The following is a 21,343-nucleotide window of genomic DNA, read 5'->3' on the forward strand; positions in this document are numbered from 1 at the left end:
TCCTATATTTTAAATTGTAAGAAATAAAAGGCAAAAGTAAAATATAAGCATGAACGATTCATAATAATTTATAACAGTGAAGTGAGAACAAAATTGGGCAAGAATATACCTACGGGAAGTTGAATATTTTATGAAATTGACTGGTAAGAGCTTAGAAAGATGAATGGTGAAGGCTGAAGCTGAAAAAAATGAAAAAAAAAAACCATGGAAAGCTGGCTGTAGTAGCTTGGCTGGTTCCGATCGAGTTTTCTTGTGGGAACATTTTTGCAGTTTTTAGAACAAATAAAACTCTACTTATTAATTTTTTTTTTTAACAATCTCATTATAAGTTTTGATTATATCTGTTCTTTTAGATATAATATCTAAAACTACTCATAATTCCTTCCCAACTCATAAATAGAAGGACAATGCGTTTCAACGCACTTAAACTCACATCTTCCTACAATGACAACAATACTAATATTAATTGAATTAAGATTCAATTTACAATACACATAAAACTATCTTATAAAAAATAGTAACACAAAATTGAATTTCTAAAACTATATTGCTTTGTTTTCAATCAATTATATTTTCACAATCTTTATGGATTACATATAGAGTTGACCATTGACTAAAGAAAATGAGAGAGTAAAGAAAATTCAAGAGAGAAAACGTTGGAAAATGAATTTCTAGAGACAAGGAACTATATATGTAGAAAATTCTAGTGAGGGAAATGAAAATTAGATAGTTTTGATTTAGCTCTTTAATTTTACAAAAATGATATTTTAGTTATTTATTTAATTTTTCATCTCTTTTATTTTTCAATTTTATTATTCGTCAAATCATATTCAAAATAGATGAAAAATTAATGTTTATTAACTTTGATGATGTGATACTAAGTTAATAATTAATTAATTTTAAAAATTAAAAACACTTTTTATTTTTTAATAATTTTTTTGAAGTTTTTAAATTTAAAAAAAAATAATTAATTTATGACGTAGCATTCACATTGCAATCCACGTGTTGGCCACATCAACAGAATTAATAGAACGTTAATTTTTTATCCATTCTAAGATGATTTGACGAATAACACAAATTTAAAGGCTAAAAAAGCGAAAACTTAAATAGAAGGCTAAAATGACTTTTTTACAAAGTTGGAGGACCAAATATATTATTATACCTTTTGATTTCTGAACACATGTTTTATAAAACTTATTTTCATAAAAATTATGTAAATTTGAAAATTTATTTGTCGGGTCACTATTTGATTCTATTTGTGAAGTTAAGAAATTTTCACCATCATTTTATCAAATAATAATCATTCTACATTTGTATTATATTGACAAATTTTGACAAATTTATAATTTTGTGTTATTTATTTGTTGAATATGATTACTTTTCATTTTATATATTTTAAAATTGTATTGTTAAAATTTACTGAATACTAATTAATTTATGAATTGCAGAGTTATTGGTTCAAATAGACTTAAACGCATAATTTTCTCTTTTACATATGTAAAAGATAAATTATGATGTTAAAATTATGTATTTTGGGGTTTAACTAAATTTTTTAAATTTTAGAAGTTTAATGAGATTTTTTATAAAAAAAATGATGAGTATAATTAATATTTTAGAAATTTTATAAGATTAATGAAATTTCCCAAAATTTTTAGAATAATTTAATTAAAATTTTCCAAAAATTTTAAAAATAAAATAAAATATTCCAAAAAATTTGAGCTTGGCCACCATTAAAAGGTTAGCCCCTGGCAGAAAGTCATTTACTTTAACCCTACTGGACTCAATGCTTTGTCGGTAAAAATTTAAGTCAATGGAAATATCTTTGAACCACGAATTTGCTTACGCGAGGAAGGAACGTACCGAAAGGGGCACGACTAGTGCATGCGCTAATGTTGTCAACGTAGAAAACCGAGAGTAACCTCGTCAGAGCTAAGAAATTTCTTTGAACCTTCAATTTGATCCACTCCAGTTTCCCCCCGACTATGATTATCGACTTATTGATCCAACAAAATCTTCATTAACAACAGGTGGTGGGAGAAATTAAGAGAGAATGGGCGCTAGCTTGGTGTTTTTCTTCATCCTGCAGCTTTCGTGGCTAATCGGAGCAGCCAATTCTGATTGTCATGAGACATGTGGGAATGTTGCAATTCCGTTGCCATTTGGAATCAAAACTGGTTGCTATAACAATTCGTGGTTTAGAGTCACTTGCAACCAAACCGTTAATGGGCCAAAACCTTTCATCAGTCGCATCAATCTGGAGTTACTTGGTAAATTTCAACCGGTTGAAAACGCCGTATCCGTCAACAATCCGGTAAGTTACCTAAATTGCGGTGATAAAGGAAACAACGGTACCACGGCTTCTTCAAGCGTGGACCTTGCAGACAGTCCGTTTTTCTTCTCAACTGAATACAACGTATTCGGGTCAGTAGGTTGCGGCAATATTGTATATCTCAATAATCAAGCTGCCGATGCAATCACTGTCTGCCTACAACGAAGATGTGGCGACCTGACTTCTAAATTAGGTGGCTGTCAAGCCAATATTTCTGATAATCTTGTTTCCTATACAACAAACATTACAGATATAGAGTTCTCTAATCCTGGGAGCAAGAGATGTACATCTGCTTTCATATTTGATTCTAGTCGGTTGAAATCATCAGATGTAGATCCTCAATTTCCCTACAATATAAGTATTAATACGACGCATGTTCCTGCAACGCTGATGTGGTATTCCGTCATATGCAATTTGGGAGGTCAGCACTTACTATCATCTTGTCGCTAATGACTTCTCCGTTTATTAAAAATGTTATATATTAATTGGTGCTTTTGTTTTCGCATGCAGCTGCGATATGCCAAAAATTAAAACCAGCTGAAAATCCACCTCCTCCAGTTCAATCACCAACTATACCTTTAAATTACAAGTATGGATGCATTGAAAGATGTGGGAATATTGGTATTCCATTCCCATTCGGCATTGAAGTGGGATGTTACATGAGTAACTGGTTCAGAGTAACTTGCAAGGAAACAAGTGATGGATCAAGGCCTTTCATAAGTAGCATCAATCTGCAATTATTGGATGTGTCATTTTCCGAAGGCATAGTTCTCGTCAACTATTCGGTAGTTTATACCAATTGTCTCAGAGAAACTAATGTGGTTGGTGTCAACCTAACAGGCACCCCCTTTCTCTTCTCAGATGTCTTCAACAGATTTGTTTCTGTAGGTTGCGATAGTTTGGCGGCTTTTCTTCGTAGTCCAACGGATGATTATCCTATTAATTGGTGTGCTCAACCACATTGTGACAACATGACTTCCGAAGCTATGTGCTCTAGAGATATTCCTCCGAATCTCAGTTCCTTTGCTGCAAACGTGACACAGATTTATCCTAGTAATGAAAACAATAGATTATGTGGATCTGCTTTCATTGTTGATCAACGTTACCCGGATTCACTAGAGAGAATAATTACAAACCGCAATGACACAAGTAAGCAGTCTCGGTCATACTTCCCCACAACACTGCTATGGGGCACACATAAACGTGGGCTGTGTGAGTTGAGAGAAGGTTCAAACATCTCGTGTCGCTCTGATGGTGCATACTGTTGGGCAAGCTTGAGCGAAACACATCTATGTGTTTGCCATTTGGATTCCTATGGTGATTCTGATGATGTATGCCAAGGTATTGTATTAATCATATGTTTTTGCACTTGACCTTTCCAAATAACATGCACAGATCTAACTCAATTTTATCCATTTTATAAATGACAGAATCAGGCAAATGTGACGATTTAAAATATAAATACTGTCATATGCTTTGTTTGAATACTCAAGGCAACAATTGTTCGTCATCATGTCCAGCAGGATATGAATACATCGATGATATATGCAAATCCACAAAAGACCCTAAAAGATCTCAAATTTTGCCCATCATCGTAGGTATGCATTAAATTTACTTTCTTTTTACCAATTTGTTGTCGTTTAGTTAATGATAATTCACTTATTGGCAGAAAGTATGAATCATATTAATACACCTATATATATATGCTTTGTCTTTTTATTTATTTACTCTATTGCAGTAATAAGTAATGTCTTTCATACAATACAGGTTGCGGAGCTAGTATTGGGACAATATTTGTGCTACTTGGTGCATGGCATTCGCACAAACTTCTGAAAAGAAGAAACAATACCAAGCTGAAGCAGAAATACTTTAAAAGAAATGGAGGCTTACTACTGCAACAACAATTGTCCAACAATGAAGGTAAGGTTGAGAAAATTAAAGTTTTTACTTCAAAGGAGTTGGAAAAGGCGACGGATTATTATAACGAGAATCGAATTCTTGGTCAAGGCGGTCAAGGGACTGTTTATAAAGGAATGTTGACAGATGGCAACATTGTGGCTATTAAAAAGTCTAAATTGGTTGAAGAGAAGGTATTAGATGATAAGAAGCTTAAACAGTTCATTAATGAGGTGATAATTTTATCACAAATTAACCATAGAAATGTGGTTAAGCTTTTAGGATGTTGCCTAGAGACCAAAATCCCTTTGTTGGTGTACGAGTTCATCCCGAATGGGACACTATATGACCTCCTACATAGGCCAAATGAAGAGTTCCCATTGACTTGGGAAATACGCTTACGAATTGCAATTGCAACTGCAAATGCTTTATCCTACTTGCATTCAGCTGCTTCTGTCCCTATTTATCATCGAGACATCAAATCTAGCAACATACTATTGGATGATAAATACAATGCAAAAGTTTCGGATTTCGGAACTTCAATATCAGTTGCGCTTGAGCAAACTCATGTAACCACTCGAGTACAAGGAACTTTCGGATATCTGGATCCAGAGTATTTTCGATCAAACCAGTTCACAGAAAAGAGTGATGTGTATAGTTTTGGAGTTGTTCTTGTTGAACTTATAACAGGACAAAAACCCATCTCTTCAAGTGAATCAGAGGAAGTGGTGAGAAGCTTGGCAAACTTTTTTCTACTCTCAATGGAGGAGAATGCCTTACTCAACGTTGTTGATCCATTGGTAATGAATGGTAATGCAAAAGAAGAAATTGTAGCGGTGGCTAAGCTAGCAAAAAGATGCTTGAATCTCAATGGAAAGAAAAGACCTACAATGACAAAAGTTGCAATGGAACTAGAACAGATCAGATCGTTGAAGGAAGCTAATGTCATTGAACAAAATGCCTATGAAGATTCTGATATAGATGACATGATCGAAGCTTCGGATATTGCTTCTTGTTCAACGTCTAGTTCAATTACAAACGATAGTGTAACTTATCACAGTGTGACACTTTGAACTGCAAGTAAACATCGCAACCCAATAAGCGTCGAGAGAAAGCAGAAAGCAAGGCAAAGAAAGTGGAGTCCTTGGGGAGGACCTTGTCAAGTTAATGACGTTGGACGTCTCACCCACTCAAGAAAAGACTATGCACTCTCAGTAGCTCAAGGAATGGACAATTTCAAGGAAAGAGGTATAACCATCTCTTAAAAGATTTATTTTACCGCTTTATTACTGTTCTTTCTTTTTTGTTTGGCTCTCATCTAATTCTTAGGGACTTAAGCATTGAAAAACGTCTCAAAACACAAGTTTCAATGCCTTCATAATTCACCTTGTGTTTGCAAGCCCCAAGCTGCCTAGATTCAACATGTAAATAGACTAGTATTTTACTCTCTCTTTTTGAAACTATATTTAAATATGAGGTTGATTTATATTTCTAAGCTGTTTTACTTTTGAAATTTATATTTAATATACTATTAAGGGAGGTCAACTCTTTCTAAAGAAGTTTCCGAAATATCGTTCATTGAGGGCTAACAAACCCTTTAATAGGTTGATATTGCCTTAATCAAGATTTGACTTCCGACTTTGCGAAGAGCCCAATTGATTGAAGAGGCGAGTTCACAGAGCAAAAGTGCGTGGCGCACAATCACTTGCCAAGTAAATGTGAGCAACATCAAGTGGTAGCATAAATCCTCACGCTTACTTGGCAAGTGACCGTGTGCCATGTACAATCCTATGAGACGTTCATGTTCTGTGAATCTGCCACCTCAAACGTTCGTGCTATCCACAAAGTCGAAAAAGAAAAAAACCCTGACTGAGGATAATATAAACCCATTGAGTGGTCCATCGACTCTCAAACAAATGACATTTTGAAAACTTCTCCGACAGAAATTGCCCTCCCCTCAACAATAATTATTTTTCTATATATTCAAGGTATCCTCCAAGTCCGTTTTACAGTCCATAGAGACCAATCCTTTCGCGGTTCGTGGTTATCCCTCCCGACAATGTCATCTATGGTTCAAACCCGAGTCTCCTATTAAAAGTATAATGTGTCTTATTATTACATCCAACACTTGTTGGTGACAAAAATCAAATTATAATATAAGAGAAATATCCAATTACGCTAGTGTAAAATTTTCCGTAACTTAAGTGGATTGTTACAATACTAATAGTATAAAAGGTTAAGAATTAGTGTAAAATCACTTAAGTTTTATACCGGTGTAAACGAATCTCTGCACTAAATTCTTTTTTTTTGGGGGGTAAATTAAATCTTTTAATTTTTAAACAAAATAAACACCAAGAATGTGGATCAATGTTTATGATATAAACTATTAACACATATAGATTAGAGTATGTACTCCACTCCTATAACTTTTTGTACAAAATAAACATTAAAGTGGAAAACAAGATTACAAGATTAAAAAAAAATTATAAAAACTGGATAAATAACCTGAAATGATAAACAGCAGTCGCAGTGAAAATTAGAATCAAGGAACACGTTCCAGTACTCGCTGTAAAGCCTTTTTGATACCTTCTTGATCAAGGGATGTTGCCAGTTGAATCTCCTGAACCTGAACTTGAAATAAAATCAGATTAAAACGCGAAAAAGTTCGACACGAAAGAACCGAAATGATCACACGACGGATTTACCTGTCTTCCTGCACGAGCTAGGAGGGTGAACATATTGTCACTAGGTGGTGCCTGCAACCGGATGATCGAAAAATTAACGATATTATATTATCAGGACTTTCATTTTTCTTAAAAGTATTCATGTATGATCAAGAACAGAGTAACTTACATTTGAAAGCCAAAGCTGCAAATCTTGAGAGACTACCCGTTTTTCGAACCCTTGTCGACTAATACGTACATCATTTATACTGGTTAAGAACATGAATATTACAGAAATGAAACAACATTAATGAAGATTTTGATTTTGTAAAAAACAATCCAATAAAGGAAACGAAAGCATACCCGTCTTCCTGCAGAAGCTCTTTAAATATTGCGTCAAGCCCTGGAAGCGGTTCAATGGTACTACTATTGCTTGTAGTCAAGGAATCAGAATCGGCTGAACCATCCTGAGAAGTTTAAACCCATTTATTCTCAATGGAATTGAAACTAAAATTCAAGTTGAAGATTATCAATTATAGGTTCAAATCACGAACCTGAGGGATCACTTTATCCAATGTTTCCAACAGTGGATCCTCCTCCAACTGTTTGATTGATAGAGTTAACCTCGACTTGCCCCTGCATAAAATCGCAACAATAACATCCTTGGAATATCATATTCTCTCATACGCATGCCTGAATGTTCATTCAACAATGTAGTTAACACTAGAAGCTGCACGAACTCACCGATCAATATTAACAACCTTCACTCTAACATCATCCCCCTCAGTCAAGATGTCTCGAACATCTTGAACTAAATCCCAAGAAACCTCTGAGACATGAACTAGTCCGGTGAGATGATAAAGTCCTGCATCAGAATTATACGATAATAAGGTTCACAAAATGCAGAAATGGAATGGAGAAACTAGAGCTAGACAAATCAAAGACCAAAAATACCATCTGGGAAGCGTAAGTGAACAAAGGCACCATAATCCTCAACAGAACCGACCTTTCCTTCAAAAACATCGCCTACATTAATTTGTGTAGAAAACTTTGTCCATACAGCTTCCTTTTCCGAGAATATCAATTTCCTGCTCTCTTCTTCTGCTTGGATTACCTAAAGTAATAAGATGAAGTACTTGAATTACTAAAATCGAAGGGATGTTTTATGAAATGAAAGAAGAACATTAACATTGCAAAGATTAAATTTGAAATAAAAGACAAACTCAATACCTTCACTGAAAGAATTGAACCAACCAAACCTTTGGCAATCTGATGGATAGTTTTGTTGGGTTCTACATCATATATTGTCATAAAAAAATGGTAATAGATTAGGTTTCAGTGCTATCATAAAAAGGACTGAAAATATAAAAAAAGAAAATCTTGAGATATTCTTTGCATTTAAGTCCATGCACAAAGGCTAAGAAGGCAAAAGGACTGGAAATTACTTGATTTCATAGAAATTCAATCTTAAATCTATGCCAAGGGATAAAAGGTATTTGAACCTCAAGTTTAATTCAGTTAATTCATGCAATCACTCTTACAAGGAAACATTGTGTGGGATTTGAGCCCCTTCCGTATCCTAGATTGGGGCCTCATTTGTACAAACAAAAGATTTAATACTGTAGAATCAAACTAATACAAAGCACGGTCAATAAAGAATTGAAAAAAACCAGACAAAACTCACTCGTGACATATGCATGCACATGACGAGACTCGAATCTAAGTATTTAAAACCAACAAGCATACAAATCACATGTTCAATTAAAGCATACAAATCAGTCTACTAAAACATCCCAACATATGATATTCTACTAGAAAGTAAGAACAAACATTTCTCAATTCCATAATCCACATTTGCAAGTATGCAATTTACCCTTTTTCCTATGTTACTTAACCTATATTCAAAATGTCAAAAAGACTGGGAAATTTGAGACTTCAAATTTCAAAATACATAACCAAATTGAGAGCAAATCCACAATTAAAACAGTACCTTTACAAGAATGTGAAGGACTCAATTGAGGAAAAGGAAGGAAACCCACAAGCGAATAAAAGCGAACCAGCAAACCACCACCATTAAATCCTTCAACTCTACCTCCATAGATGAACCCACTGTGCAAATATGCCCTAGCTGCCTTCCAATCAGCAGACCTCTACTTCTTTGCAGGAACTAAGTATTAGATTGTATATACAAAGTATTAAAGCACTGAACTTGAACAACCAAAAAAATACATCCCCCATTATCATAAGTTGAATAAAAATGAAAAACTCATTAAAAAAAAAGGGGAAAAACAAAACACACCCGTGCTGGTGCTGGTGCTGGTTTAAGCTCATCAGTGGATACAGAGTTGTCAAGAATAGCAGTAACAGCAGCTTCAGCTTGTTGGGAGTTATCAGTCTTGGGATTAGCTGAAGCAGATGAAGCAGAGACTTTAAGATGATATAATGATGACGATGAAGGCTTTCTGAGAAGGGAAGGTTTGGAGTATAAAGTGGAGAGCTTTGTGTGGTGTACGAAACAAGATAATGAGGAAACATCGGGATTGAAGAGCTGAGAAAGGAAAGAAACTGAGCCAAGTGTTGCAGTGGATACAGGCATTGTGGGAAAAAGGTGGTAAGGGAAAATATGGGTTGGAGAAGAAGATTGGATGATGATTTTTGTACATTTGATTCAAGTTGGGAAGGTGTGTCTGGTCAGTTTTTAGAAAGCTATGTGTCATTTCTATGCCCACACATCTGTTTACCTCTCGAAATCTATTTGTTTTTACCATTGGTCCCCCCTCTTTGATCATGCCATGTTTGGCTACCTCAATTCCCATTGCACCATTCATTGTACTTGTTACTGGTTTTGATATGACTTGAATTATTTGCCCTTTTAATAAGCTTTTACTTGTTCGAGTAATTCGTACATGTTTAGAATCTTTGAATATTTGAATAAAATTAAATTTTAAAATGTTTAATATTATTCAACCTTAAATTTTGAGTTTATTTGACTTGTTTTAAAATATTTATTTATTTTAAAATTTTGATAAACTTGAAAGGATACATAAAAGTAGACATGTTCAAATGTTGAGTTATTTATCCAAATTCAAAGGTTTGTCGAAAATTTAAAAAAAATTAGGCATAAATATTAAGCCCAAAAAATATGTTTGGGCAAAAAAATTAACTCTACTTAACCTTCAAAACTTAAACATGGATTAGCTTGTTTTCTAAGTTTATAATATATTATATTATATTAATTTTATATATTATGTAATTTATAAGTTGTCATGTGTCATCATCGAATTTATCATCAGTGTCACGGAGTATAAATTCAAGTACCACTCCTATAGCTCGATTGGCATGATCATTATTATCAATATAGAAAGACGTGGATTTAAATGCTTTCAAGCGCATTATCCTCTTATTTATGGGTTGGAGAGGAGTTATAGGTAAACATAATGCCTAGAAGTACTCATAGCCCCTCCTTAACTCATAAATAGGAGGATAATGTGTTTTAGCACACTCAAATCCACGTACTCCTGTATTAACAATAATGTCTAAATCAATCGAGCTAAAAATCAATCAACAAATATTAATACATTCTAAAATTGAAAATAAAAAAGTGCATTGATACTAAATTGATTAGGTTTTATGAGATTTGGTTGGCAAGGTCAATTGGTAATGGTTAAGACGAGGGGAGGTTTGCTCTCTTGCAATCTCATTCAATTCTAAAGTGAATGCTTTGCTTGGATTTTATAGCGACGCGCGTCTCAACTGCCATTTTTTCTTACATCCGTTACAATTTTATCAAGGAAAGCTTTATTTTCCCCCACGCGCTTCATCTTTCCACTTGCGGTGCCCACTAATGTTTACATCATTTTCTATTCTTCAAATCTATATATGCCATAAATTAATATTCATACAAACATTAAAAAACAAAAATTGTGGAGATTTTTCATTTTCATTTAAATATTTTTATATTTTTAGAAAATTTATGAATTGTTTTTATATTTAATTTACATCAAAATAAGCACATTTTATTTTTGACACAACTTTTAATAATAAATTTAGCCTTTAATATTTATTTCTTTTGTTATTTTAATCTTCATCCTTCAAATTTTAGTCATTTTTTTCTTTGGACAAATAGTTAATTAAATTGTTGTTGGCGTGACAGTTTGCATGAAAATTCATGTGTACTTCATTACTACCGTAGATAATTGAAACTTTTATTAATTTTATGTATTTTTTTTGAATTTTTATTAAGTATACACAAATTGTTACGTGGGTTATCACATCGCTACCATTAAAATTTTTGCATTTCAATCAATTTTTCTACCCAAAGAGAAATAATTTATTTAAATTTTGAAGGTTGAGGATCGAGGTGATCCAAAAAAAATAATAGGGCCATAATGACAAAGAAAAGCAAACCATACAGGATAAATAGACTCGTTTAAAATATAAAAAAAAAACCTAACATAATTTTAACTGTATTAATCATTGGACTTACATTTTTAAATCTAAAAATAAATAAAAATAAGAATTAAATTTTATAATGTATGAAAAGAGGAGGGAGTTAAAAGGAAGAAACTATTGATAAAATATGTATAAATGTACTAAAAAGTAATAATGTGATGGAAAAATTGAAAATTATGAAAAGAGTTATATTTTCAAAATTTAAAAAAGAAAACATAACAAGCGCGTGGGCTTAGTAATTAACTCCCCATTACAGAACCAGGTCCACCGTTGGTGTCTGCAACTTTCTCCTCTTCCTTCTTCCCTCCCCTGTTTACTTTCACGTTAAATCCTATTTCATTCATTTTCCCACCACCCAAACAATCCCAAAGAGAAAAAAAAAACCACCCATAGCCAGAAAGCAAGCCAAAAAAAATGTCAGACGATGAAACAGTGGAAGAGTACTTATTCAAAATAGTGATAATAGGAGATTCAGCCGTCGGTAAATCCAACCTCCTTTCTCGATTCGCACGAAACGAGTTCAACGCTCACTCAAAAGCAACCATTGGAGTTGAGTTTCAAACCCAGAGCGTTGAAATCGACGGAAAAGAAGTTAAAGCTCAGATTTGGGACACTGCGGGCCAAGAACGTTTCCGTGCTGTAACTTCGGCTTATTACAGGGGTGCTTTCGGTGCTTTGTTGGTTTATGATATTAGCCGAAGAGCTACGTTCGATAACGTTGCTCGGTGGCTTGATGAGCTTAACTGTAAGTGCTTCTTCTTTCTTCTTCTGGCTCTTGTTCTGGTTTTTGGGTTACTGAGAAAGTTTTTTTTTTTTTTCTTGTTGGTTTTATGCTCGGAATTGCATGGTTGGGATTTCAACCTCTTGAAACAACAGTATCTGATTTTCATTTGTTTGCTTTCTTTCTTCTTAAAATATAGTTGAAGTACAATCTGAAAAACAAGGGTAATAATTTAACTCAATTAACATAGATATTATTGTTAACGTAGAATATATGGATTCTGAAATGTATTATCTTTCATAAATTAGATAAAAATTATGAATAATTTTAAATATTATATTAAAAACCAGATATAATAAGAATCTATAATGAAATTATTTAAAAATAATAATAATATTGTACACTATCTTCGTTTCTACCAGGTACCTAGTAAAGTTTGAGTCAAGTTAAAAGTACAGTTTTAAATATTAATATTAAATTTTGTACTGGTGTATTTTTTTTTCATTTTCGATTAAAATGTCACATAGAAAAATAAAACTATAAAAAATCAAATTACACAATATATAAATGTTAAAAATTAATTTTTAAAATCAAAATTAAGTTGACATAATGTATAAATATTGAGGATTAAATTTGCTAGTATGTCAATTTAAAAACTGTTTTTGTTAATCATTTTATAGTTGGTGATAAAAAGAAGATAAAATCAAATAATCCAGTGACTGTTTTGTAATTTTTTATAATTGAGTGGCGAAAAAATATTACGTATTTACCCAATTTTTTATTTGTAACCTCTGTGGAACAAATTTTATTGCTACTGATAGCATAAGCCATGCTTCTTTTGGATTTTTATACGTTATTTCAAATTGTTTATCACGAATCAAAATTTGCAGCACATTCGGATACAACAGTGGCAAAGATGCTGGTAGGGAACAAATGCGATTTGGAAAACACACGGGAAGTGAGCTTAGATGAAGGTAAAAGCTTGGCAGAATCCGAAGGGTTGTTCTTCATCGAGACGTCTGCGCTCGATTCGACCAATGTCTGGACTGCGTTCGAGATCGTTATCCGAGAGATCTATAACAATGTGAGCCGGAAAGTGTTGAGTTCGGATTCGTACAAAGCCAGGTTAAGTGTTAATAGGGTAAGCCTAGTGAATGATGATGAGTTGAAGCAATCTAAGACCAAGTACGCATGTTGTTCTTCATAGTTTTATGTTTCTTTCCATTGCAATATCAAAAGGGTTTTCTAATATTACTGTCTTTTTGCCTTGCATTAACTTTGTTATATAATGGAATTTGAAAACTTTTGGTTTTGAATTACTAAAAGTATAATGGAGTTCTATTCTAGAGTTAAATTGTATTTTGTCCCTCTACTTAGAAAATAGATAAATTAGTTCTTATATGTTAGATCAAAAGAATAAATTGGTCCTTTTTGTTAAAATTTTCATACATTTGTACTCTTAAAAATTGGCGTGGCTGACAGAATAATCAAACAGTGACATGTGCAATGGCAGATCTAGAAATACGACTTGCGGGGCAGGGGAGAAGTCAAAAAAAATTTTTGGGGACTGGAATTAGATTATATATTTTTATGATAGTAAAAATATAATTTTATCATTTTAATAGCCTATATTTTTATAAATTTTAGAGGATTAAATCAATTTTTTTTATCTTTTTTGGGGGCCAAAGTGTAATTTACCATTACTAATTTAAAATTTTATAAATTATAAATAGTTCAAATAATTTATTTTTCTATTTTAGGGGGGTTGGGGCTCTATCAGCCCCCTAAATCCGCCCCTGGGCATATGTCATGCCACGTGCACCACAGATTGATATATAGAGTTTAGTTTTTAACAGAAAAAATGGATACATTTTTTAACTAAAATCATATTGCTCTTTAATCTAATGTAGAAGGATCAATCTACTCATTTTTTGAATAAAAGTAACAAAATGTAATCTAACTTTTAATACAGATGCCTCCATTATATTTTTACTGCAATAAAACCTAACATAACTGAAGGAAGGTATGACTTTCTTATGTGGAAGTAACATCCACTGTCAAGATTATTTTTAAATTTTATTTTTTATATTTAAAAACTTTTATATGTTGCATCTTTTTCCAAATATTTAGTTGGTTAAATATTAAATCTATATATGAATTTTAATTTAACGTACTGTTTGATATATAAAATTTCAGTTAATGTAATTATACACATTAAATTTGAATTATGATTCATATGTACAAGAAATTTTAATTTTGATTCAAATTATACACATTTAAAGAAATGAATACATATATTTATTTTCATATTGGATTAATATAATTATTTGTGTTATACAAGATATCAACTTAAAATGGTACTAATTGATGATAATGTTAGTGATTTGTGAATATTGAATCCAATTAAAATTCCATGTATAAAATAGCACAAAATCAAACTTTATATATGACATTGCATATTGAAACAAAGTTTATGTATAGTTTTAAGATCTATCCCTATTTAATTTTGTTTTTAGATTAAATGAATTTCTTTATTGAGTTTATTATATTTTACACACTCACAAATTGAACGAAAATGAGGTAAATGTTACATTGAAAATTTATGCATTAGGATAAAGTTAATAAATCATATCAATGGTGTTTACCTAAATATAAAATCTGCTCAAATAAAATTATTTTTAGAAAGTAAGAAGGATAATCACATTTATATTATACTTAAATACTAATAAGTGTGAGGTGTGGTGGTACAATATTGTTAAGAGAGATAGTCACGAATCCTAAACATGGATCATAAAATGGCGATGAAGTATTAAAAAAAATTAACAAATTAGTCGATTGAGTCTTAGCTCAATTGACATGAGCATTATTGCCAATGCAAGAGGACGTGGGTTTGAGTGCACTGAAGCGCATTATTCTCCTATTTATGGGTTTGAGTGAAGTTATGAGTAATTTTAAACATTATTTTAAAAACAAATATAATCAGAATCTATAATAAAATTATTTAAAGAATCAACAAATTATATTATGCGACACTCTGAGGTGGTTTTGCACAGCACTTGTTTGAGTGTTGGGATGCTACATGGGCAAAGGCCTACGCTGTTCGAATGGGGACTTTGCTTAAGAGATGGACTTCATGAATATTATTATTGAGATTGATATTTTTTTTTTTGTTTCTAGAATCTCAAATGTTACTCTAGGCTTAACACATTTGGGTCTTTTTGTTAATAAGGCTAATGTTTTCTTGCTTTAGCTCTTTACATTTTTGTTATGTTCCTAGATCAGCTAATAGATTGGCTGATAGCATTAGCTATATGGGCTTAATTAGTGTACATGAGACATGATTTGGTACGGACTACCCTCACCGGCTACATGATCTTGTAATTGCTTTTCAAAAAAAAAATACACAAAAACAATAAGGAAACAAATAAACAAACAAAATTCAAGCAAACAACAATAAACATTGTACATACAAATAGGGGTTTGATGCAACTGAGCCGAGCCCAAATAATATTAAACTCGATCAAACATTTAATTTTAAGCTTGAGCTTGGCTCAATAATTAAGTTTAGAGTTAATAATACATATTAAGAGTAATAACGTATAATAATATAAAATATGAAAAGCTCGATAAGGCTCGTGATCCGTTTGAATGAAATATTACTAAGCTCGAATTTGGCTCAATCATAGCTCAAGCTTGGCTCGATAATTATCGAATTGAATTGAATTTTTGTTTTTCAAATTCAACTTAAATAGTTTAGGAGCACCAATATCTCATTTAAACACTACAACCATTCAAAATCGAAGTTTCCAATGCTGATTTTTTTTTATTAGACCATAGTATTTCAAACTAAAGTGTCTTCCAATGGGTTGATAATGCATGAATATATTGTTCAGAGAGAAGAGTCTCCGATAGCTCAAATCAACATAAAAGGAGAAAGGTTGTGCCAATATAATCATATAAGAAATTTATGGCAATTTATAAGTTAATTTTGGGGCAAAAATCAAAAGAATGTTCTTTTACATTTACATTTACATTTACATTTACATTTACTTGACTCACTTTTACTTATAAGAGTAAATTAGTGTCCATTCATTCATCATAAACAAGATTTTCCCTACAATTTAAACTCATGATGTGAATTTTGAAAAAAATCTAAATTTAAAGTTTAAATCTTAAAAAAAAACATTGAAGGAATTCAATGTATATATTCACTTTCTACTTATTTTAATTTTTTTATAATTTATATTTCAATAGTTTCATCATCATATTTTATTATTTTATTATTTTACATTGAATTTTGAGTAAATGAAAAAGATCTAAGTAGATGTAAAATAGCATTGTATTAATAATCTAATCGTCGATTTGTTAAAATATGTAAAAATATATATTATATTCAAAATAGATTTCTTATTGCATGGGAAAAGGCCCGTGGGTTTGACCCAAACTCTTATTGATATCAGACCCACCAGCTACATAGACACAAACATTTTAATTTTTTTTGAAAAATTTTATCATAGGTTTTGATTATATCTGTGTTTTCTAATATAATGCCTAGAACTATTCATAACCCCTCCCTAATCCGTAAATAGGAGAGTAATGCACTTCAATATACTCGAATCAATGTCCTTCTGCATTAGCAACAATATTTATGTCAATCGAGTTAAGACTCAACCACAAACAAGTTAAATTTTAATCTGAGTAATTGGACGGGAGTTAAAAAGGGAAAAAAATCTATTTTCAAAATAAACTTGAATGAAAATTTTGATTGAGCTAATAAAATTCTATTAATATTATCTTATTTTAGCATTAAAAATTATTTATATATGTTTTTATAATTAAAATTTAAAAATTATTAATCAAGTAGTAATTTGAGTTAATATTATTATAAGACTACTATGACCATAAGCAACTATGAGAGAAGTGTCCAATGCTACCATGGTATTGTAAGGTAAGGGTTACATATATTTTGGTTGCACGCATTCTCTATAATTATTTACATTCTAAATATTAACATTTTTTTTTTCGTGAGCTTACAAGTATCTATCTTTATTAATCGAGGTGCTCCCACACCGCAAATCCACAATTTTCTCCATGAAATTGGAAAACAAAACCTTGACACAGAGACAATACCTTCTATTGAGAGATCTGTCAGCTCCTAAATAAACGACACTTTGAAAACTTTTTCCAAGTGAAAATTTAACCTTCCTTCAAGGATAAAGTACTAAGATTTTAAAGATATAAGTTCGAGCCTCACTCTGTGAAAATTATATATGGACTAATTAATTAATTGAGTTTAATTTAATTATGCTATTCAATTTAATGCTTATAACAGTTAATTCTGATTAAAACTATCAATACAGTGAATTGTAATTAGAGATGAAAACCAAAACTCAAAAATTCCAGCTTGACCCAATAAGATTCCTTTTTTTCTAAATAGGTGACTTTTGAGTTAAGGTTTGGGATTATACTAATCAATAATTAATTAAGGTAAATGGGCTGCTATTTTGGATTCCAATTTTTAAAGCTTGAATTTTATTTATTTTTCTCAAAAGAAGAAATCTTTAGAATTGGGTATATCTTAAGGATTAAGTCGAATTCAATTTTAAGCTATTTAAATTAAATAAAATTTTAATCATATTAAACTTCAGTCCAGTTTGGTAATAATCTGTTTTGTCTGGTCTAGTGGTCCCAAACGAATATTCTGATGGAAAGTGCAAACCAACTTCTTTTTCACTTTAATCATCATCATTAGGCTTAGATTATTACAACTTAAACAGCTACTTAATCCACTTCTTTTTTTAAATTTAATTTTAATGAATAAAATTTCCTTTTAATATTGGACAAAAGAAAAGTTGTCAAGGGTTGTAGCATTCCAAGGCCAAATCAAATAATTTCGTGATTAAAGTCAAAATCCCCAATTAATTAAGATCTCCCATAGTTTATATTATCATGATAGCTTTAAACACGAGATACTTATAAAATTTAAGATTAATATATCATTTGGTACCTATATTTGACTTCAATATTCAATTTGGTACTTGTGTTTTTTTCCTAATTTGGCACTTAAATTTGGCTTCCATATTCAATTTGGTACCTAAACTAAACAACATCATGTGGCCCAATAAATATTTGATACGTGTGCTCTAGTAAAAAAGACATAGGTACTTAATTGAGATAAAAAAAAATCAGGTACCGAATTGAATATTAAAATCAAACTTAAGTACTTATATGGGACAAATTGAACATTGAAACCAAATATAAATATCGGATAATATATTGTGTGTATCAACGAGATCTTGGTAGTATTGGTAAAGGATGAGATTATGAGATCTTAGCACTCAAAGTATTTTGTGTTTAAGTTTTACCATGTGGAAATTTGGATATAATCTAATTTTCAATCAATTGTACTTTTTATTGAGTTGATTCTAGTTTTAATTGATAAAATATTTATTACTTGTAAATTTTACTCGTAAACTCGAAAAATTGTACAAAAATATGAAAATGAATTTAAATAAATATAATATAAAAATGATATAAACACATCAAAATTTATATAGCATAACATATTAAATTTTATATAATTATAATCATGTCTAAATATGCTCTCATTCCATGAATTAATTCAAACATTTGAAATTTAGTCATTTTTTTCTTTTCAATCAATAATTGAAATACAATTGAACTTCAAAGGGCTTCTGTCAAACTAAATTATGTGAGATTTTTAAAATATAAAAAAAGTTGTTCATATAAAATAAAAATAAAATTGAATTTGTGATTTAAAATTCTTTAGCACTATTTTGTAGAAATATAGTGAAATTTTATATTTGCTTACATGATTTTCACACAATTTTAAATTAATTATGTCAGTATATTTTTATTTAAATTTTTATATAATTCATTTTAAGGAACTCGTTTGATGATATTATCGATTAAACTTTAATAATTAAATCGAATAATAATAGATTAAAAGTTTGAAATTAAGAAACACTATTTCTTTTTCGAGAATAAGTTCTATTGTTGTAATATTATTTTTATACAAAATAATCAAAGTATGTTTGAATAATCACAAGTATCAAATTATTACAACACAAATAAATTATTCAAGTAACCATAAAATAAAATCAAACTATTATTACACAAACGGATTAAAAGCTAATACAATTCAAACTAAAGTCAGTGAATTGAACTAAAACCTACACATGAGTAGAATCAAACTATTACAATGTTAAAGAACTAAGAATTGATACAATCCAGAACTAAAGTTGATGAATTTGATTAATTGGACTGAAACTCACACATCACAACTGCTCATGATAGGATTTGAAGACCCACGCATATAATGACGTACGGTGAGTCTTGAATCTAGATTAAAATCCACAAATGACAACCACATATGGCTAAGCAAAAAAAATTGAAAACTGACCCAAATTAAAGTGTTTGGACGGTTTATAAAAGGCAAGTTTAAAAATCATGGTTGCTCGAAATCGAACCAAATTCTATTTTTATTTAATATATAATTAAATTTAATTATGACATGAAAATAAATCTTTTATATTTAAAATAGTGAAAAAATCTTTAATTTTTGTCAAATAATATTCAAAAACTATAAAATAAATTTTTTAATAATCTCATTATACGTTCTAATCATATATATTATTTTGATAGAATGGCTAAAACTATTCATAAAAAGAAAGATAATACTATTTACCATACTTGAACTTACGTTTTCAAACAATAACAATAATACTCATGTTGGTTGAATTAATTAATTCAGCACATAAAAGCTAATCATAACAAAATTACAAACATGTACATATACATCGATTATCGAAACTAATTTATATGGATTACTCAGAACCGCAAAAGCAAAGATCAAAAGTCGGTGAACACTCAATTACCATACAAATAAGTTAAACTTTTCTCTAGCTAGTTATTATTATAATAATAATTATTTTTCTTGGTCTTGATGCCTAACTAAGGGGTATGCTACAGCTTTTCATTTTTTATTTAAATTATACATGTTTTGGAGAAAATAGAGTAAATAATAATGATTGTTTATGTTTAGTTAACGACGGTGATGGAAAAGAGGTAGATTCTTTGTATGTGTTTTCTTCTCTTTAAAAAACTAGAGTCGTGCATGATCAAATAGTGAAGTTGTAGGAGGAGACTATTTCACCAATTTGCATTACAATGGAAAGGAAGTCATGCATACAAATAATAATTTATTTTAAAGGAATTAACGAGCATGAACCATATAAAGAAAATATGATTATCGTATCCTATAATTAAGGTATGGGGTTTTCTTTTTCCATGATTGGAACTTAAGTGTTAAGGTTCCTAGAATGTTTCTAGTTTTAATCATATAAATGAATGAATGTGAGAAAGTATTTTCCTTGGAAACCCAGTTATCCACTTGTTCTTTCATTATTCTTTATATAAAAATATTAAAATTATTGATATGTTCAAGAAAATCAAATTCAATGAATAAATGTACAAGATTTATTGATTAGAGGAGAACCCTAATCTTTTAATCAATTTGTTAATAGCAATTAACTAAATTAACCACTTGCAAAATGTTGTTCATTATCTTAGATTTTTATGCAATCAAATCACCATATATTGTGTGATTCGATGAGTTCAACCTAAAATAATAATAAGAAAACTATTTAAAATTCATGAATATTAGGGAACCATAGGAAGATTTCCCATTTTGACTAAACTCTCTAGCTTTGACCTATAATTAATTTATTAATCTATTAAAATAAACAAATTGGAGTGTTTGAGCCACAAATTGAACAAAAAAGCAAACAAGAAATTTCTAAAAGTGTGGGCTGAGCTATTTGAGGGGTTAGATTAGGCTTTTACAACTATTTGTAAAGCACCTCCTTGCTAAGTGAAAGATTAAGTTGGTTGATATTTTTAACTTGTATGGTTAATATGATGGTTAAGAGTTTTCGGGTTCGAATTTTTTAAGAAACAAGTGATAGGTTTTTATTTTGATAGCTCCTTTAAATGCAATGTGTGCGTGTGTAGTGTGAATATGTCTCTAATGTGGGTGCATGAATTTTAACCCTTTAATTGTACATTATCAAAAAATTTACAATAGATAAATATCATGAGTGGGTCTAAATTTTTTTTTATTCAAGTCTTGATATATCATAGTTTTTAGTCCAATTTTATTTTGCATTTGTTAGATTTGTATGACCTGAACCCCGTTTGATCCAACTTGAAAAGTTCGAGGTGCAACTCACATGTTAAAGAAATAAAATAAAGAGGCAAAAT

General features: G+C 30.6%; 3 protein-coding genes across 6 annotated transcripts; 2 read left to right on the forward strand and 1 right to left on the reverse strand.

Moving 5' to 3' along the window:
• Positions 1-1,913: 1,913 nt before the first annotated feature.
• On the forward strand, positions 1,914-5,298 carry LOC105795584 (wall-associated receptor kinase-like 1). The gene is made up of 4 exons (XM_052627909.1): positions 1,914-2,750; positions 2,840-3,670; positions 3,760-3,927; positions 4,097-5,298. The coding sequence occupies exons 1-4, from the start codon at positions 2,051-2,053 to the stop codon at positions 5,296-5,298; spliced, it is 2,901 nt and encodes a 966-aa protein (XP_052483869.1). The 5' UTR covers positions 1,914-2,050.
• LOC105796436 (uncharacterized) lies at positions 4,988-9,565 on the reverse strand. 4 transcript variants are annotated; one of them, XM_012626153.2, is made up of 11 exons: positions 9,188-9,565; positions 8,879-9,038; positions 8,119-8,180; positions 7,843-8,002; positions 7,633-7,753; positions 7,443-7,524; positions 7,252-7,355; positions 7,079-7,157; positions 6,931-6,981; positions 6,731-6,851; positions 4,988-5,110 (listed from the first exon to the last, which is right to left on the reverse strand). In XM_012626153.2, exons 1-10 carry the CDS (start codon positions 9,482-9,484, stop codon positions 6,768-6,770), a joined length of 1,200 nt encoding a protein of 399 aa, XP_012481607.1. In that variant the 5' UTR covers positions 9,485-9,565; the 3' UTR covers positions 4,988-5,110; positions 6,731-6,767. The 4 variants fall into 4 exon arrangements, with proteins under 4 accessions (XP_012481607.1, XP_052483871.1, XP_052483870.1 ...); XM_052627911.1 differs by lacking the exon at positions 4,988-5,110 and adding an exon at positions 5,152-5,299; XM_052627910.1 differs by lacking the exon at positions 4,988-5,110 and adding an exon at positions 5,952-6,313.
• Positions 9,566-11,571: 2,006 nt separating this feature from the next.
• On the forward strand, positions 11,572-13,420 carry LOC105796438 (ras-related protein RABA5e). The gene is made up of 2 exons (XM_012626154.2): positions 11,572-12,085; positions 12,952-13,420. Exons 1-2 carry the CDS (start codon positions 11,755-11,757, stop codon positions 13,266-13,268), a joined length of 648 nt encoding a protein of 215 aa, XP_012481608.1. The 5' UTR covers positions 11,572-11,754; the 3' UTR covers positions 13,269-13,420.
• The last annotated feature ends 7,923 nt before the right edge of the window (positions 13,421-21,343 follow it).

The sequence above is a fragment of the Gossypium raimondii genome, chromosome 3, assembly GCF_025698545.1.
Source record: "Gossypium raimondii isolate GPD5lz chromosome 3, ASM2569854v1, whole genome shotgun sequence".
Taxonomy (NCBI): Eukaryota; Viridiplantae; Streptophyta; class Magnoliopsida; order Malvales; family Malvaceae; genus Gossypium; species Gossypium raimondii.

Coding starts and splice junctions, on each gene's coding strand:
- LOC105796436 (XM_012626153.2), bottom strand. CDS start 9,484: ATGCCTGTATCCACTGCAACACTTGGCTCAGTTTCTTTCCTTTCTCAG. Junction 8,181..8,878: donor TCCTTCACATTCTTGTAAAG/GTACTGTTTTAA, acceptor TATATGATGTAG/AACCCAACAAAACTATCCAT. Junction 6,852..6,930: donor TAGCTCGTGCAGGAAGACAG/GTAAATCCGTCG, acceptor TTTCAAGTTCAG/GTTCAGGAGATTCAACTGGC.
- LOC105795584 (XM_052627909.1), top strand. CDS start 2,051: ATGGGCGCTAGCTTGGTGTTTTTCTTCATCCTGCAGCTTTCGTGGCTA. Junction 3,671..3,759: donor TTCTGATGATGTATGCCAAG/GTATTGTATTAA, acceptor TATAAATGACAG/AATCAGGCAAATGTGACGAT. Junction 3,928..4,096: donor AATTTTGCCCATCATCGTAG/GTATGCATTAAA, acceptor CATACAATACAG/GTTGCGGAGCTAGTATTGGG.
- LOC105796438 (XM_012626154.2), top strand. CDS start 11,755: ATGTCAGACGATGAAACAGTGGAAGAGTACTTATTCAAAATAGTGATA. Junction 12,086..12,951: donor GTGGCTTGATGAGCTTAACT/GTAAGTGCTTCT, acceptor CAAAATTTGCAG/CACATTCGGATACAACAGTG.